Raw genomic sequence first — 20,680 nt, forward strand, 5'->3', positions numbered from 1 at the left:
ATCATAAAAATCCTAGAAAAAAACATAGGCAGCAAAATATCAGACATCTCATGTAGCAGAATTTTCACCATACATCACCTAGGGCAAGAGCAACAAATAGGAAAAAAAAATAAACAAATGGAACTATATCAAACTAAAAAGCTTCTGCACAGCAAAAGAAACCATCATCAAAATGACAAGGGAACCCATTGTATGGGAGAGCATATTTGCCAATGATACATTAGATAAGTGGTTAATATCCAAAATATATAAAGAACTCATACAACTCAACAAAAAGAAGAAAAACAATCCAATTAAAAAAACGGGAAGAGGACCTGAATAGGCACTTCTCCAAAGAGGACATACAAAAGGCCAAAAGACATGAAAAAATACTCAATATCACTAATCATCAGAGAGATGCAAATTAAAATGACAATGAGATGTCATCTCACAGCTGCCAGAATGTCTACCATCAACAAATCAACAAATAAGCACTAGCAAGAATACAGAGAAAAGAGAACCCTAATACAGTGCTGGTGGGAATGCAGACTGGTGTAGCCACTATAGAAAACCATACTAAGTTTCCTCAGAAAATTAAAAATGGAAATGCCAATGCTAGGAATATATGCTAAGAATCTTGAAACACCAATCAGAAAGAATATATGGGAAGGACACCTTGGAGGACCACTTAACCAGAAACACCCACTCAGTCCTGGTAGGCTTGCGAGGACGGGAGAGGGGACCAAGAGCCCAGGGTCCGCAGCGGCCTGGGCAGGGGCCAGGGAACTAGAGGGGAAGTTAACTCTACAGTCTTTCTTTCCACCGTGCACGGCCTGGATACCCTGTTGCCGGCTAGGCTAGGCTCTCCGCTGAAGCCGCACAGACTCGCAGCCGGCTAGGCTAGGCTCTCTGCTGAAGCCGCACATACTCGCAGCCGGCTAGGCTAGGCTCTCTGCTGAAGCCACACAGACTAGCAGACCCCAGGCAAATCGGTGGGACCGGGGAACGCGGTGGAGAGTTAACGCTACCGCGTCCCTCCCTGCCGTGCACGGCCTTGGAAACTCTGCAGCCGGCTAGGCTAGGCTAGGCTCTCCGCTGGAGCCGCACAGACTCGCAGCCGGCTAGGCTAGGCTCTCTGCTGAAGCCGCACAGACTCGCAGACCCCAGGCAAATCGGTGGGACCGGGGAACGCGGTGGAGAGTTAACGCTACCGCGTCCCTCCCTGCCGTGCACGGCCTTGGAAACTCTGCAGCCGGCTAGGCTAGGCTAGGCTCTCCGCTGGAGCCGCACAGACTCGCAGCCAGCTAGGCTAGGCTCTCTGCTGAAGCCGCACAGACTCGCAGACCCCAGGCAAATCGGTGGGACCGGGGAACGCGGTGGAGAGTTAACGCTACCGCGTCCCTCCCTGCAGTGCACGGCCTTGGAAACTCTGCAGCCGGCTAGGCTAGGCTAGGCTCTCCGCTGGAGCCGCACAGACTCGCAGCCGGCTAGGCTAGGCTCTCTGCTGAAGCCGCACAGACTCGCAGACCCCAGGCAAATCGGTGGGACCGGGGAACGCGGTGGAGAGTTAACGCTACCGCGTCCCTCCCTGCCGTGCACGGCCTTGGAAACTCTGCAGCCGGCTAGGCTAGGCTAGGCTCTCCGCTGGAGCCGCACAGACTCGCAGCCGGCTAGGCTAGGCTCTCTGCTGAAGCCGCACAGACTCGCAGACCCCAGGCAACTCGGTGGGACCGGGGAACGCGGTGGAGAGTTAAGTCTACCGCGTCCCTCCCTGCCGTGCACGGCCTTGGAAACGCTGCAGCCGGCTAGGCTAGGCTCTCCGCTGGAGCCTCACAGACTCCTGGCCCCCAAGGAACTGGGCGGGACCAGGGAACTCGGAGGAACCGGGGAACTAGGCGGAAAATTAATTCTACTGCCTCCCCTCCTGCCGTGCAAGGCCCTGTAGCCGCTGAAGCCGCACAGACTCCTGGCCCCCAGGCAACTCGGTGGGACCGGGGAACGCGGTGGAAAATTAAGTCTACCGCCTCCCCCCCCCCCCCCCCCCCGCCGTGCACGGCCTGGAAACCCTGTAGCCGGCTAGGCTAGGCTCTCCGCTGAAGCCACACAGACTCCTGGCCCCCAGGCAACTCGGTGGGACCTGCAAACGTGGCGGAAAATTAATTCTACTGCCTCCCTCCCCGCCCTGCACGGCCCTGGAAACTCTGCAGCCGCTGAAGCCCCACGGACTCACGGCCCCCAGGGAACTGGGCGGGACCAGGGAACTTGGCTGGAAATTATTCCCACCACCTCCCTTGCCACCCTGCATGGGCCCTCCTAACGCTATAGCCTGCTAAACTCTCCGCTGGAACCACACAGACTCCCGGAGAACAGGGCACTTGGCGGGATTAAAGTGGGTCCTCCCTGGTGCATCCAAACCCAGGAGAGGGAGCCACAAACAGCAAAACACGAACACCCACTGGGAAAACTTGGCAGACTCCAAAGCCCACTGTGATAACCAAAATGGTGAGAAACAGAAACAAAAGCCAAATGAAAGATCAAGAGACCTCTACAGAAGATGAAATAAATGAGGTGCAGTTAAGCAAGTTAACAGAACTAGAATTTAGAGCCATGATGTTGCGGAAGCTCAACAGCATGTGTAAGGACATGAGCAACATGAGTAAAGACATAGAAATGTTGAAAATAAACCATCTGGAAATGAAAAACCAACAGGAAGAAATGAAGAATGACATATCAGAAATGAAAAACACACTGGAAGGTCTAAAAAGCAGAGTAGGGGAAGCTGAGGACCGGATCAGTGAATTAGAAGACAGGCTAGAAGAAATCAACCAATCAGAAAACCAAAAGGAAAAAAAGATTAAGAAACAAGAAGAGAGCTTAAGAGAATTGTGGGACAACTGGAAACGTAATAATATTCGTATCATAGGAGTCCCTGAAGAAGAAGAAAGTAAGCGAGGGCTAGAGAATATATTCAAAGAAATAGTGACAGAAAACTTCCCTAATTTGGTGAAGGAAGAAGGCATTCAAGTTCAAGAAGCTCAGAGAGCCCCAAGTAAGAAGAACCCAAACAGGCCCACACCAAGACACATAGTAATCAAACTGCCAAAAATTCAAGACAAAGAGAGAATCCTAAAAGCAGCAAGAGATAAGCAACAGGTTACCTACAAAGGAACCCCCATAAGGCTCTCAGCTGACTTCTCACAAGAAACATTACAGGCTCGAAGGGAATGGCATGAAGTAATCAAGGTCATGAAAAACAAGGATCTGAATCCAAGACTACTCTACCCAGCAAGGCTATCGTTCAAAATAGAAGGTCAAATAAAGAGCTTCCCAGACAAAATAAGGCTAAGGGAGTACATTAGCACCAAACCAGCACTGCAAGAAATGTTAAAAGGACTGCTGTAATTACCAGGAGAAATGGGAAGAAAAATAGAACCACACTAAACAAAAATGGCAATAAATAAGTACATATCAATAACCACCTTAAATGTAAATGGACTGAATGCTCCCATAAAAAGACACAGAGTAGCTGATTGGATAAGAAAGCAAGACTCATCTATATGCTGTTTACAAGAAACCCACCTCACAACAAAAGACTCACACAGATTGAAAGTGAAGGGATGGAAAAAAATCTTTCAAGCAAATGGAAAAGAAAAAAAAGCTGGGGTAGCAATACTGATATCTGATAAAATAGACTTCAGATTGAAGGCCATAACTAGAGACAAAGAAGCCCACTACATAATATTGAAAGGATCTATCCAACAGGAAGATATAACATTGATAAACATATATGCACCCAATATAGGAGCACCAAAATATATTAAAAATCTTCTGGAGGACTTCAAAGGAGAAATCGATAGCAATACAATCATAACAGGGGACTTCAACACCCCGCTCACATCACTGGATAGATCCTCTAGACAAAAAATTAGCAAGGAAACAGAGACTCTAAATGAAGCACTAGACCAAATGGATTTAATAGATATCTACAGAGAACTACACCCCAAAACTACAGAATTCACATTCTTCTCAAGTGCACATGGAACATTCTCAAAGATAGACCACATGTTAGGGCACAAACTAAGTCTCTACAAGTTCAAGAAGATTGAAATTATAACAAGCATCTTCTCAGACCACAATGGTATGAAATTAGAAATCAATTGCAAGAAGAACATACAAAGACATTTTAACACATGGAAGCTAAATAGAATGTTATTAAACAATGAATGGGTCACCGAGGAAATCAAGGAAGAAATCAAAAACTTCCTGGAAACCAATGAAATGAGGACACAACAATACAAAATCTATGGGATGCAGCAAAAGCAGTTCTGAGAGGGAAGTTTATAGCACTACAGGCCTACCTCAAAAAAGAAGAAAAATCTCTAATAGACTACCTAACCTCACAACTTAAAGAACTAGAGAGTAAACAAAAGAAAACCCCAGAGCAAGCAGAAGAAAAGAAATAGTAAGGATCAGAGCAGAAATAAACGACATAGAGACCAAAAAAACAATCCAGAGGATCAATAAAACAAAGAGCTGGTTTTTTGAAAAGATAAACAAGATTGATGGACCCTTAGCTAGACTCACCAAGAAACAAAGAGAGAGAACCCAAATACATAAAATCAGAAATGAAACAGGAGAGATAACAACTGACCCTACAGAAATACAAAAGATCGTTAACAACTACTATGAAAATTTATACGGCAACAAATTCGAAAATCTAAGCGAAATGGACAAATTTTTAGAAACACATAACCTCCCAAAATTGGATCAGATAGAGATTGAAAACTTGAACAGGCCAATAACAACAGAGGAAATTGAAGATGTAATCAAGACTCTTCCAGCAAACAAAAGCCCAGGCCCAGATGGCTTCACAGGGGAGTTTTACCGAACATTCAAAGAAGAACTAATACCCATTCTCCTCAAACTATTTCAAAAAATTCAAGAAGAAGGAAGACTGCCAAACTCGTTTTATGAAGCCAGCATAACTCTAATTCCAAAACCAGAAAAAGACACAACAAAGAAAGAAAACTACAGGCCAATATCCCTGATGAACATAGATGCCAAAATCCTGAACAAAATACTAGCAAATCGAATCCAGCAATACACCAGAAAAATTATCCACCATGACCAGGTGGGATTCATCCCAGGGATGCAAGGCTGGTACAATATTCGCAAATCCATAAATGTGATACACCACATAAATAAATTGAAGAATAAAAACCACATGATCATATCAATAGATGCTGAAAAAGCCTTTGACAAAATCCAGCATCCATTTCTGATAAAAACGCTCACCAGTGTGGGAATTGAGGGATCATACCTAGACATAATAAAGGCCATATATGAAAGACCTACAGCCAACATCATACTCAATGGGCAAAAACTAAAAGCATTTCCCTTAAGAACAGGAACAAGGCAAGGATGCCCACTTTCACCACTCCTATTTAACATAGTACTGGAAGTCTTAGCCACAGCAATCAGACAGGAAGAAAAAATAAAAGGGATCCAAATTGGAAAGGAGGAAGTGAAAGTGTCATTATTTGCAGATGACATGATACTGTACATAGAAAATCCCAAAGACTCCACCAAAAGCTTACTAGACTTAATAAATGAATTTGGCAAAGTAGCAGGATACAAAATTAACGTCAAGAAATCGATGGCATTCTTATACACCAATGATGAACTCACAGAAAGAGAAACTAGGCAAACAATCCCATTTACCATTGCGGCAAAAAAATTAAGATACCTAGGAATAAACTTAACCAAAGAGATAAAGGACCTATTCGCAGAAAACTACAGATCTTTGAAAAATGAAATAGAACAAGATGTAAAAAAGTGGAAGAACATACCCTGTTCATGGATTGGGAGAATTAACATCATTAAAATGTCCATATTACCCAAAGCAATCTATAGATTCAACGCAATCCCCATCAAAATACCAACGACATACTTCAAAGAATTAGAACAATTACTTCAAAAGTTCATATGGAACCAAAAAAGGCCTCGAATAGCCACAGCAATCTTGAAAAGGAAGAACAAAGTTGGAGGGATCACAATACCAGATTTCAGGTTATACTACAAAGCCACCATAATCAAAACAGCCTGGTACTGGCACAAGAACAGGTATATAGACCAGTGGAACAGAATAGAGAACCCAGAAATGGACCCTAGGCAATATGCTCAATTAATATTTGACAAAGGTGGCAAGAGCATACAGTGGAGTAAGGACAGCCTCTTTAATAAATGGTGCTGGGAAAATTGGACAGCTACTTGCCGAAAAATGAAACTAGACCATCAACTTACACCCTACACCAAAATAAACTCAAAATGGATAAAAGACTTAAATGTAACCCATGAATCCATAAAATCCTAGAGGAGACTGTGGGCAACAAAATCTCAGACATCATACGCAGCAGAATTTTTACTGACACATCACCTAAGGCAATAGAAACAAAGGAGAAAATGAACACATGGGACTACATCAAACTCAAAAGCTTCTGCACAGCGAAAGATACAATCATCAAAACGGAAAGGCTACCCACTGTATGGGAGAGCATAATTGCCAATGATATATCAGATAAGGGGTTAATTTCCAATACATATAGAGTGCTCACACAACTCCACAAAAGGAAGACAAAGAATCCAATTAAAAATGGGCAGAGGAACTAAATAGACACCTCTCCAAACAGGACATACAAATGGCTAAGAGACATATGAAGAAATGTTCATCATCACTAATCATCAGAGAGATGCAAATCAAAACAACAATGAGGTATCACCTCACACCGGTCAGAATGGCCGCCATCAACAAATCATCAAACAACAAGTGTTGGCGAGGGTGTGGAGAAAAGGGGACTCTAGTACACTGTTGGTGGGAATGCAGACTGGTGCAGCCACTATGGAAAACAATATGGTGTCACCTCAAAAAATTAAAAATTGAACTCCCATTTGACCCAGTGATCCCACTTCTAGGAATATACCCTAAGAAGCCTGAAACACCAATCAGAAAGAATATATGTACCCCCATCTTTGTAGCAGCACTATTTACAATCGCTAAGATCTGGAAACAGCCCAAGTGCCCATCAGTAGACGAATGGATTAAAAAGCTGTGGTACATATACACAATGGAGTACTACGCAGCGGTAAGAAAGAAAAATCTCTTGTCCTTTGAGACTACATGGAGGGACCTGGAAAGTATCATCCTGAGTGAAACAAGCCAAGCAGAGAAAGACAAATTTCATATGATCTCACTGATTTCTGGAATATAATGAACATAACAGTTTGAGGACAATCCCCTAAGGAGTGGGGAGCTGAGAGAGGGATGAACAACAGAATTTATATGCATATAGGCATGAACAGTGGACATGGACAACAATCGGGGGAAGGGGCGGGGAGGCAAGGGGGAGGGGGGAACTACTGGGGGAAAAAAGGAGAATCATTTGTAACAAAAATTAATCAATAAAAAAAAAAAAAAAAAAAAAGAATATATGTACCCCTATATCCATAGCAGTGCTATTTACCATAGCTAATATCTTTAAACAGCCCAAGTGTCCATCAGTAAATGAGTGGATAAAAAAGTTATGGTACATTTACACAATGGAATACTACGCAGCTGTAAAAAAGCAGGATCTCTTACCCTTTGAGACAACATGTAGGAAATTGAAGATTATTATGCTAAATAAAATAAGCCAGTCAGAAAACGACAATTATCACATTATCTCACTTTTATGTGGACTCTAATGAACAAAATAAACTGACAAACAAAACAGATACAGAGACATGGAAGCAGGGAACAGACTGACAAACTTCAAACGGAAGAGGGTGTGTGAGGGGGTTGACTAGATAAATCAAAGAGCTTATATGCATATATGCATAACCAACAGACACAGACAATAACATGGTGACAGCAGGGGGGAGCAGGTGCAAGCCAGAAGGGGTTAATGGGGGGGGGGGGGGAGACATCTGTAAAACTTACAATAATAAAGATAATTTTTTTAAAAATATACTTTGTCCTATTGCCATTGTGGCTAAGCATGTCATATACCAATAAAGACAAAATGCACTCTGCACCCTGGGACAGACTAAGGTAACAAGGACATCCTGTCCAGTTCTAGCCCCAAAATAAATAGTCTTTCATAAACCTGAATTTCCTAGCTAAAACTCTTTTACCCCCAAAATTTGTTGTGCTAATGTGTAAAAGCATGTCATCATAACTTTTAAAAAAGGGTAAGTATGTGAAAAAGACGCAGTAGGAAAGTATATGATGAATGTTACACTTGATAATCTTATAATTTTACAGCTTTCTTTCCATTTAAATAGTTGTTTTTATTTGACAAGACATTCTTTCTGAAGTCAGACTTCCTTGCATTTGTTACAAGAAACCTTTTTTCTTGTTTCAAATATTTTCTGAGTCTTCCTTTAACAGTTCCATAATATAGCAGATTAGGGGCTCTGGTCTCTTCTCTAACAACCCATGCCCAATCAGACACCAGTCCTAACAATTCCTCTACCTAGGATCACTTTCCTCTTGACCTCTCTGCCTCTGGAGTAGCTCAGCCCTATGGCAAGAGTCCACCAACACTTTTCCCTGTTTCTAATCCAACCCTCCTCCACATCTCTCTTACCTACCACCAGTCAGCTTTCAAACACACAGCTGGTTATATTACTCCTTTCACATCAGTCCGACTGAATTTGAATGGCAGTTCTACCTAAGACTTAGGCAGAGACATTCAATAGAATTTTTTAATCACCTGACTACTAAGTAAAATCTATTGAGCATGTACATGTTACTTATCCTATCTAAACAGCTATCTTCTCATCTTTAAAATAAGGAAAACTTATGTCACAGTATTGCTAAAAAAAATTATGTGAAACAATATGTTACTTACTAAGTATGTTACTCCCTTTTCCAAACATTCATCTCCACCACTTTCTAACAAGTATTCTGCTCATTCATGATTTAATCAGCCAATGTTCACTGGCAGCCTATATATCAGTTATCTTTAAGAACAGGTAACATAGCAATGAATTAGACATCCCTCTTTAAGCTTGCATTCCAGTGGAGAAAACATAAAAGATAGAAAGACAAAAATAGTTCTTTTAAAAATGATGCACATCATCATACTTCCAGAATTGCAAATGCTATGAAAAAGAACTAAGGTTGGGTAAAAAGTTACAAAGTGACATATTTTAGTTGGATTTCAGAGGCCTTTCTGAAGTCACCTGCACAGACAATTGAATGAAGTGACTTAATGAGCTGGGGGAGGAACTTCCAGAGAGACAAAAGTGCAAGTCCAGAGACCTTAGGGCAGCAAGTAACTTACTATGTGAAAAAGAGCAAGAACAGCAGAGTAGCTAGAGGGTTGTGAGCAGGTGGCCAGATCGGGGACATGTTTTGAATGAATGACAAATGCATCTGTTAATGTACAGGATATGGATTGTAAGGAAAATAGAAAAGTTAAGGTGACTCCTAGGTTTCTGGCCTACAAAACTGTTGACACAAACTGGCCTGCAGCAGCCTACAGGGAGCCGCGCCATACTATCTAGCCCCCTTGCACTGAAGTTCTTCCAAGTCTCAGCTCCCTGCCTGCAGTTTCCTTCACAGCAGCCCCAGCTCCTCTGCTAGAGCAACTCCTACAAGTATCTGTATATGTTCTGTAAAGACATCACCAATGCTCCCAGGCAATTAAATGCTCACTCTTTCTTGTCTCAGAAAACTTTAACTATATCTCCATTTTAATGCTTAACACATTTACTACTTAATTTTTTAGTTAAAATATGTAGAATTAAATGTACAAAATAAACTAACAAAATAGATCCAGAGACATGGAAGAATGACAAATTTCTGAGGAAAGGGCAGAAGAGATAGGAAGAGAGAAACCAAAAAACTTATATGCACATATGCATAACCCATGGACACAGACAACAGTGAGGTGGGGGCGCGGAAGGAGGACAGAGGGAGTCAATGGTGGAAAAAAGGGGGAACATCTATAATACTTTCAACAATAAAAATTTTTTAAAAAAGAAAAATGTTTCCTTATTAAACTTTAACCTAGAGAGGAAGGGTAACGTTTTATGATTCCCAGAATATAGATTTCCTGGATTCCAGTTTGAGTGGAATATAGCCACATCTATTCATTTATCAGTCAAACCTCAGTTGTCAAACACTTCCCATCTTGAACAATTCAGTTCTCGACCAGGTTGTTCATGGAAAAAATGTTTTGGTTGTTGAACAAAACTTCAGTTCTCGACCCAACCTTTTCATGCTTCTACCTATATAATCAGTCACGTATCTCTCAGGTGACAAACAAAGGAGAAAAGGCATGAGTAAGAGTCATCTTACCACTAAACTTCATGTTGTTAACATCTCAGGAAATTTTGCTGTGAATATTTTTATGTTCTTTTGTTTTTGTTGCTGCCTATTATTATTAAATATATATAGTAAGTCACCATGGGTCTTAAGAAGGTTAGTGATAGCAGCAAAGTGAAAAGGAAAGTTGTAAGAACAATATAGCTTAAAAAAGAAATTGGAAAGTATTACAGAAGTGTTCATGTGTCTGATCTGGCTACTGAGTATGGCAAGGTAAAATCTACGATAAGTACAATTTTAAAACATAAAAGGTCATCAAGAGTGCTAATGTAGCTAAGGGTTTGAAAGTGCTCGTGAAATAATGATTACAGGCAATTGAAGAGGTAGAAAATGGCTATTGATGTAAATAAACAAAAAGCAGCTAGCCAATGATAGCATTTCGGAGGCATGATTTGTGAAAAAGCAAAGTTGCTGCATACTGACCTCCTGAAAGACACCCCTGGAATGAGTGCTGAAAGTGATTCGTTTACAGTAGTAGGAGCTGGTTCGATAAATTTAAGAAAAGAAGTGGTATCCATAGTGTAGTGGGGCATAGGGAGGCTGCTGAATTCTAACAAAGTAGCTGCTGATAATTTCATGACAGAATTTCAAGAATACATAGAGGCCCAGGGATTTGTTCCCCAACAAGTGTTCAATTGTGATGAGACAGGCCTCTTCTGGCAGAAAATGCCAAAGAGGACCCACATCACAGAGGAGGAGAAGTCATGGCCAGGACACAAGCCATGAAGGACAGGTTGACATTGTTGTGTGGAAATGCCAGTGGGGACTTCACATTGAAGCCTCTACTCATCTGCCATTCTGAAAACCCGTGAGTTTCCAAGAAAAACAATGTCATGAAGAACAAGATGAATGTGATGTGGAGGGCTAATAGCAAAGTGTGGGTAACCATGCAATTTGTTATTGAGTGGATTCATGAAGAATTTGCCCTACGAGTGAAGAAAGACCTCCGGGAAAAACAACTGCCACTCAGGGCACTTCTTGTCATGGACACTGCTCCTGCACACCTTCCAGGCTTGGAGGCCGAGTCGGTGGAGGAGTGCAGCTTCATCACTGTTCTAGTGGAGCAAAGACAGAAGAGAGAAAGAACCCCAGAAGAACAGCTGCCTGACTTTCTATGAAAGGGGACTCCCCTTCCAAACAAAAACATCTCTCCATCCCTCCTGTCCATATTCAGTCATCAATAGCTCTCAACCTCAAAGGTAAGTTCTAGTGTGCAAGTAAATTTTCATTTTTACTGTACATTTTTTTCATTTCCTTTTTGTTAAATTTTCATTTACATTTCATGTCCTTTTTGTTTTTAAAGTATTTATTTATAGATTAAACAGTTCATTAGACGTGTACTATATATAAGAAAGGTTAAAACAGGGTATCATCTGGGAGGGGTCTGGAACTGGTGAATTCCATTTACATTATTTCCAATGGGAAAAAAAATGATTCAGTCTTGGAGCAAATCACTCTTGAACAGCTTTCAGAACAAATTAAGTACAAGAACCGAGGTTCCACTGTATGTACCATCTACGTGGATTATAAAGAAAGGTTCAATCGCCCTGGCCGGTTTGGCTCAGCAGTTGGAGCGTCAGCCTGCGGACTAGAGAATCCCAGGATCGGTTCCCGCTAGGGGCACATACAAAAAAAAAAAAAAGAAAAGGTTCAATCAAATATAAATACATTTTTAAAACACTGTATTTTCATAATGACATGTTAAGTTGTGAGGAATCGAGCATTATTATATTACTATAGCTTTTTGATATTGGGGAACTCTTCCACAGGTTTTATCAAAATATAATGTGATATAAGATTCACTGATAATTCATGTGTCATATCCAGCCCCTAACAATCTGTAAGCTCTTTTATGGGAGGCACATTTCACACCCAAAAGTATCCCCACAACCAACAGCTCAACAGCAGGCACACAGTCAAAATTTGGTGAACATCTGTGCACAGGCATACAGAGCAGAGGAGTTTTCTAAAAGAAATTCATGAGATAGACAACTGAATAATGAACAGAAATAGAAAAAGGAAAGAATACAACTTGTAAAGTATGGAGGCATTAGAACAGAAAGAACACAAGAGAAAGAAATTAAAAATATTCATGTAGCCCCACTGATGTGGCTCAGTGGATTGAGCATCATCCCATGGACTAAGAGGTCCAGGTTCAACTCCTAGTCAGGCACATGCCCAGACTGTGGCTCAATCCACAGTAGGTAGCATGCAGGAGGCAGCCAATCGATGTGTTTCTCTCACATTGATGTTTCTATTTCTCTCTCCCTTCCTCTCTCTCTAAAAAAATAAAAATAAAAATCAGTTACATATCCATGTAACTAAAAATGTTCCAAATTCCAACGCCAAGCAACTTCTGCCAGTCAGGCAGTGCTTATGGTCAATGACAATATTATTCTATTTAGGTTATAAACAGAATCAGGCTTTATAAACATGAAACTCCTTGTGCCCTAGTCTAAATGCACTCTGCAATAAAATTAGGACACAGAGCTCACAATCCTAATTCTACAGAGGATTTAAACAATTACACAGACATAGATATAAAAAAAAGAAAAGAAAAGAAAACATGAGAAAGTCCCTCCTCCTGCTGCCATGGAGTCTGTGGGTCCACAATAATCCATTCCCTTCAGGAAATCCAGAAGTCATCCATCTTTTTCACCCTCATACATCAAATCAATCACAAAGACTTTCTCAAATCTATCCAATTCTATCCATTCCAGCAACCTGAATACTGCTAGTGTCTCTCTAGCTCTAGGCTTGTTATCAACAAATCCATCCTCTACACTGTCAGTAGAACAATCCAATCAAAAGATAAATCTGATCATCCAACTCTCACTTTACAAACTTCAGTTGTTTCTAATACCTACAACATAAATTTTAAAAGTGGGTTTCTTGGACTCTGAAACAAACCCCTACCTATATGGTCAACTGATTTTCAACAAGCATACCAAGAAACACAATGAGGAAAAGATAGTATCTTCAATAAATAAGTTTGGGAAAACTAGAGAGCCACATGGAAAACAATGAAACTGAACACTTATCTTACATCATACACAAAAATCAACTCAACTGGATTAAAGAAAAATGCAATACCTGTAATAGTAAAACTCCTAGAAGAAAACATAGGGAGAAAAATTCTTGCCATTGGCCTGGGATGTGATTTCTTGGGTATGACACCAAAAGCACAGGCAACAAAGCAAAAATGCACAGTGGGACTACATCAAACTAAAAAGCTCCTGCTCATCAAAAGAAACAAAATGAAAATATTGAATGGGAGAAAATATTTGCAAACTATATTTCTAATAAGGGGTAAATATCTAAAATATGTAAATAACTCATACAACTCAATAACAAAAGTAAATAATATAACAAGCTGGTTAAAAAATGGGCAGAGAATCTGAAAAGACATTTTCCAAAGAAGACAAACAAATGGTGAATAGGTACATGAAAATATGCTCAATATCACTAACCATCAGAGAAATGCAGATCAAAACCACAATGAGATCTCACCTCACACCTGTTAAGATGGCTATTATCAAAAGTGCTACCAAGTGCTTTCAAAGTTGTAGAGAAAAGGGAACACTTGTGAACTGCTGAGGGGAATACAAATTGGTTCAATCACTATGAAAAACTGTATGGAGGTTCCTCAAACAATTAAAAATAGAACTACCATGTGATCCAGCAATCTCACTGGGTATTTATCCAAAGGAGCTGAAATCAGGACCTCAAAGAGATACCTGCATTCTGTGTTCATGGCAGCATCCTTCACAATGCCAAGATATAAAAACCACCTAAGTGTCCATGCACAGATGAACGGGTAAAGAAAATAGGTATTGTTCACTCTTAAAAAAAAAAGATGGAAATCCTGCCATTTGCCACAACATGGATGAACATGGAGTACATTATGCTAAGTGAAATAAGCCAGACATAGAAGGACAAACATTATATGATTCTACTAATAAGAGAAATCTAAAATAGTCAAACTCCTAAAAGCAAAGAGTAGAATGGTGGTTACCAGGAGCTGAAGGGAGAGAGAAATTGGGAGGTATTAGTCAAAGGATACAAAGTTTCAGTTATACAAGATAAGTCATACAGAGCTACTGTATGTCGCAATGCCTATAGTTAACAATATTATATCGCATGCCTAAAAAATTGCTAACAGGATAGATCGTACGTTAAGTGTTCTTATCACAAAATATAGTAAAATCAAATAAAGTGAGAGGAAACTTTTAGAAGTAACAGATATATATGAGGCATGATTGTGTTAATGGTTTCACTTATCTCCAAATTCATCAAGTTGTATACCTTAAATATGTACAAGTTCATGTATGTCAATCACAATCCAATAGTGTTTTTAAAAAGATGCTCCTTGGAACTCTAATAAGGATGGTGAATGGTCTCAAAAGGAGGCTCTGAGATGTACACTCCCACCTCCATTCAACCATTACTTTCATCTGTTTTACATGCTGAGCTTCCTTATTGGACTTCATGTCAACCATAGATTTCACAACTTAAGAAACAGCTTGAAAAGCACTGACTGACAGAATCAAGACCAAACTCCCTCCGAATACACATAGGACCTTCACGATTGGCTCCTGGCTGCCTCTCAAGCCTCAGCTTTCCCCATGGCCTGTCTCCAAAATATGCATTATTCCCCACCCAGAATACTGTTTTTACTTCCATACATTTGAAATCCCCTTCAGGAAAACTTCCTAGAGGTAGGATTAGCTGGTTTGTTTGTTTTTTCTGTGTACTCATCACTCCATTTGTACCTTTCTATTATCACAGTTAAAATACTGTATTAAAATAATCTGTTTATATATCTGACTTCCCTACTAAATTATGAGTTTATGATTTTGTAGCCCCATAGCCTGGAAAAATACCTCAAACTTGGCAGGTAGTCAATAAATATTTGATAAGTGATGAAATTAACAATAAATGAATCGTTTTTGTATACTGTATAATCTTCTTACAATGAGCCAAACTGCTAAATATAAAACTAAAGAGTCTTTAATTTATTTTTCAAAATGTATATGCAAATCTAAACTGAATTTCCTTAATAACTCACTGTTATAAATATATCAAAATAAACAGATATAAAGTAAGTCAGTATGATAAAATATGATCAAGAACAAATGAATACTCATGTTACAGATAAATACAGAACAAAAGCATGCTAACTCTTAATATACACAAGGAGGGGGGGAAATGAAATGTACTGAGAGTGTATTCAACATACTAATGCTTGTATTCAACTGTGCTAATACTTTAAATACATTATTTCAGAAAAAAAAAAATTCTGTGATATATGTACCCCATTTCACATACACTTTAATGAACCTCAGAGAAGAGATTTGCCTAAGATCACCAAATAGTAGACAGAAGCAGAACGCAAACCCAGGTCTTGAACTGGAACATCCATGCTTTTTCTAGTTGTATGAGCTATTCTGCAACACCATCTGTCCCCACACTTATCACCAATGCACACTGAATGAGCCAGTGGCAAGTTCTGCACATTATCCTCTTCCTCTCTCCACAGTCCATTAACACACATCACATGGTTTCCCACTCACTAGAAAAGCACAACTTTCCAGACAGAAGCAATTCGACAAAATCCAGCATCCATTTCTGATAAAAATGCTTAGCACTGTTGGAACAGAGGGATCATATCTCGACATAATAAAAGCCATATATGAAAGACCTACAGCCAACATCATACTCAATTGGCAGAAACTAAAAGAATTTCCCTTAAGAACAGGAACAAGAGAGGAATGTCCACTTTCACCACTCTTATTTAACATAGTACTGAAAGTCTTAGCCACAGCAATCAGACAGGAAGAAAAAATAAAAGGGATCCAAATTGGAAAGGAGGAAGTGAAACTGTCATTATTTGCAGATGACATGATATTATACATAGAAAACCCTAAAGACTCCATCAAAAATCCACTAGACTTAATAAATGAATTTGGCAAAGTAGCTGGATACAGAATTAACGTAAGAAATCAACGGCATTCTTATACACCAATGAACTCACCGAAAGAGAAACTGAAAAAACAATCCCATTTACCATCGCGGCAAAAAAATTAAGACACCTAGGAATAAACTTAACCAAAGAAGGACCTATTTGTAGAAAACTACAGGACATTGAAAAAAGAAATAGAGGAAGATATAAAAAAGTGGAAGCACATACCTTGTTCATGGATTCGAAGAATTAACATCATTAAAATGTCCATATTACCTACCCAAAGCAATCTATAGATTCAATGCAATCCCCATCAAAATACCAACAACATATTTCACAGAACTAGAACAAATACTTCAAAAATTCAAATGGAACCAAAAAAGACTCCGAATAGCCACAGTAATCTTGAAAAAGAAGGACAAAGCAGGTGGGATCACAATACCAGATAGCAGGTTATACTACAAAGCGACTGTAATCAAAACAGCCTAGTACTGGCACAAAAACAGGCATATAGACCAGTGGAACAGAACAGAGAACCCGGAAATGGACCCAAGGCAATATGCTCAATTAATATTTGACAAAGGTGGCAAGAGCATAGAGTGGAGTAAAGACAGCCTCTTTAATAAATGGTGTTGGGAAAACTGGACAGCTACATGCAAAAAAAATGAAATTAGACCATCAACTTACACCCTACACAAGAATAAACTCAAAATGGATAAAAGACTTAAATGTGACCTGTGAATCCATAAAAATTCTATAAGAAAATGTAGGCAACAAAATTTCAGACATCATACACAGCAGAATTTTCACTGATACATCACCTAAGGCAACAGAAACAAAGGAAAAAATGAACACGTGGGACTACATCAAACTAAAAAGCTTCTGCACAGCAAAAGAAACAAGAACATCATTGCCAATGATACATCAGATAAGGGGTTAATTTCCAAAATATATAGAGTACTCATACAACTCAACAAAAGGAAGACAAAAAACCCAATTAAAAAATGGGCAGAAGAGCTGAATAGACACCTTTCCAAACAGGACATACAAATGGCCAAGAGACATATGAAGAAATGCTCAACATCACTAATCATCAGAGAGATGCAAATTCAAACAACAAGGAGGTATCACCTCACACCTGTCAGAATGGCCACCATCAACAAATTCATCAAACAACAAGTGTTGGCAAGGGTGTAGAGAAAAGAGGACTCTGGTACACTGCTGGTGGGAATGCAGACTGGTGCAGCCACTATGGAAAACAATATGGTGTCACCTCAAAAAATTAAAAATTGAACTTCTATTTGACCCAGTGATCCCACTTCTAGGAATATACCCTAAGAAGCCTGAAACACCAATCAGAATGAATATATGTACCTCCATGTTCATATTAGCACTGTTTACAATAGCTAAGATCTGGAAACAGCCCAAGTGTCCATCAGTAGATGAATGGATAAAAAAGCAGTAGTACATATACACAATGGAGTACTATGCAGCTGTAAGAAAGAAAGATCTCTTATCCTTTGATACGACATGGAGGGACCTGGAAAGTATTATTCTAAGTGAAACAAGCCAAGCAGAAAAAGACAAATACCACATGATCTCACTTATCTGTGGAATATAATGAACATAACAGTCTGAGGAATAGGGTAGACCCAGAGACATGGAAGTAGGGTACAGACTGACAACCCTCAGAAGAGGGGGTGGTGGGGGGAGGGAAGAGATGAACCACAGAACTTATATGCATGTATGCATAACCAATGGACATGGACAACAAAGCCAGGGACCCGGCAGGGGTGTTAGGGAGGAGGGTGTCAAGGGGGTAAAAAAGGAGAAACATCTGTAACAAAAAAAAGCAACAAAAAAAAAAGTGCTATGAGCAGCTCTGCCTCCTCACTAGAGCTGCAAGCTGTTTCCACCACATTATATATATTATCTCCCTATGACACCTAATTATTCTAAGAAGGAAGTGTTTTCTTCCACATTATTAGTATTTTTTCAATACTTCTCTCACAGAAGCATGACCATGAAAAAGTCTGATGCAAAAGCACATGATTACCCATGATTCACTGCAAATGGGTACTTACTGAAGGTAGGATTGCCAGTTCACTTTGTTCGCTCGAACTTCTGCAGCCTTGGCAGCAATAATATTGGTTGGAACAGCAGCATCCACAGCACCACGGATATCCATTTTGGTCATCTAAACTTTATGATCTTAAAAATTTTCCAACTGATCTTCAATTTTGATGTAAGGTGAAAGCAGAATACCAGGTGTCATTATTTTTTAACAAATACTATAGTTAATAACAATAATAATAATAATATCATCATGATCACCTTAATCTCTCTAGGCATTCAACACAAATATTAAATATTCTAAATATTAATATCATTATATTACAAATCTTGTCCACCAAGTATACACTGCTCCATAAAAGTGTTCTCTATAGGTCTATACCTTTCCAGGAAAGATTTTTCTTCATTATTGGCACAGTATTGCAGTAAGATTTTTAAAGTAACCATTTAAGAAACTGACATCAGAAATAACACTTAAATAGAATAGGCATACAAAATAGGAAAGTAATTGTATACAATTGGTATCAAGTTTCCTCTTCTGAGAGAAAAAAAAAAAAAAATAAGGACCTGTACAGTACAGATAGGATTAATTATTTTATTTACATTTACTAAGCATCATTTTGAAGTGACATGAAAAACTTGTAAGTCCTTTCTTAAATTACTAATTCGAATTTTTAAAAAACCAAAGTGGAAATGTAATTTCTTAAAAGATAGAGCTTTATTTTCTCAACCAAATTTCATAATACTTTGGAAACCAATTTTAGGAGAAATTTTTGGGACAAATACCAATTACAATTTAGGTGCAGCCAACAATGAGAGTCTGGTCCGGCAATAAGAACTTACAATAATGAGCTTTTAAGTAATTCTCACGCTGAAACTAAGAGTTCAAGCCTGACTTTATCATGACACAAAACGTAGAGGTTCCTTTCCATAAACTGTAAATTCATGCTTATATAGTCACAAAGAAGCTAAAATTCCAATGCGGGATCCCCATGCCCTTGGTCGGTTTGGAAGGTAATCTCTACATCGCAGCACTGCTGCCTAAACAAGCCAGAGCGAGGTGGGCCGGCGGGGCTCAGCCATCAGCTGGCTCATTCCGGCCGGAGCTGCAACCTGGAACCAAGCACTGGGCCCCAGCGGCCGCTCCTGGGGAAGCTGGAGGTGTCCCCGTGCGGTCATCTAAGCCCCTGAACCACTCGAACCTCCAGCGGGACAGGGCTGTGGCCCAAACCTGGAGGGAGCGTACCTTTCATGCCGCCCCTGCTCGCCCCTGCCCGCCCCTCGCGCCTTGCCCCTGCGGGGGAGGCTCTACAGCCTCGTAAACCCAGCGAAGGCCTGAAAGGAAAGAAACCTGGAGCCCGGAGCCGGAGGGGCAGGAGGGGCCTGAGCTGTGAGAGCAGCGCGCACCAGGGAAGCTGGAAAACCGCAGGGGTCGCCCCACAGGGACAGCTGCCCCTGACGAAACTACCTGAGGGCGGCCTTACTTCGCAAACCCGGGGGACCCTAACAACGCACCCAAAGACGGCAGGGAGGATGCGGCGGTCCGGGGTGCCGGGGCCACCTCCGACTGGGGCCACTCCTGCCGGTCCGGAGGCCTGAGCGACAGCGGGAGCCTCGGGCGCCGGAGAGAGCAGACCCACCACCGAGCAGACGTTGAGCGCAGCACAGGCAGGAGGAAGCCGAGCCGCGGCGGTAGAATGACAGCGGTGTCGGTCACGTGACCAGAGGCATGTGACCGCCCGCGAGGCGGAAGCCGGGAGGATCCAAAACAGCCAACTGAGGGGCGCTGCGCTTAGGAGGGAACAGCTGGGATCAGGGAGCTGGAGGCCAGGGGCCGGGGGACTTAGGCAACAACCCCCCACCCCCCAAAAAGGCCCAGAGGCGCAGAGCTCGAGCCGGGACTGGCCTGTCCCGGGACAGGGTAAAGCAGGGTGGCACCTGGGGGTCCAGAAACCCAGCTCCGGTACCGAAGTGCCCACTGGAGGCAGAGAGCCAGCACAAAACTCGTTCATTTTAACCGGCATTCTTTTGAAAAGTATAATGCATTGATTTTAAATAGATTGGCTTTCGTTTGGATTTAACAGATCAATGAAGCGGGCGTTCTTATCGCGATTGTAAATAAGAAACTGATGCTGAGACGTGGGTCATAAAAGTTATCTTGCCTGAGGTTTCAGGTGTAGCAAACAATGAATATTCCATGAAATATTTGCAAGTATTCTTAAAAAAATAATTCCTGTTGCCCTGACCGGTGTGGCTTAGTGTGTTGGGCCTAGTCCTGTGCCCGAGGAGGGGGCGGT

At 40.9% G+C, this 20,680-nt stretch overlaps 1 protein-coding gene across 3 annotated transcripts in view; it reads right to left on the reverse strand.

The window, feature by feature from the left end:
- The window catches only part of ATP6V1H (ATPase H+ transporting V1 subunit H), a 174,606-nt gene extending 154,543 nt beyond the window's left edge, over positions 1-20,063 (reverse strand). The window contains exons 1-2 of one of the 3 annotated variants that reach the window (XM_036263933.1): positions 19,899-20,063; positions 18,395-18,542 (exon numbers count right to left, since the gene is read on the reverse strand). In XM_036263933.1, coding sequence (XP_036119826.1) covers positions 18,395-18,507 — 113 coding nt within the window. In that variant the 5' untranslated portion in view covers positions 18,508-18,542; positions 19,899-20,063. The remainder of the gene's footprint in view (positions 1-18,394; positions 18,543-19,898) is intronic. The other 2 variants (XM_036263932.1, XM_036263934.1) reach the window with 2 other exon arrangements.
- Between the last annotated feature and the right edge of the window lie 617 nt (positions 20,064-20,680).

This window comes from Molossus molossus, unplaced genomic scaffold (genome assembly GCF_014108415.1).
Source record: "Molossus molossus isolate mMolMol1 unplaced genomic scaffold, mMolMol1.p scaffold_m16_p_16, whole genome shotgun sequence".
Taxonomy (NCBI): domain Eukaryota; kingdom Metazoa; phylum Chordata; class Mammalia; order Chiroptera; family Molossidae; genus Molossus; species Molossus molossus.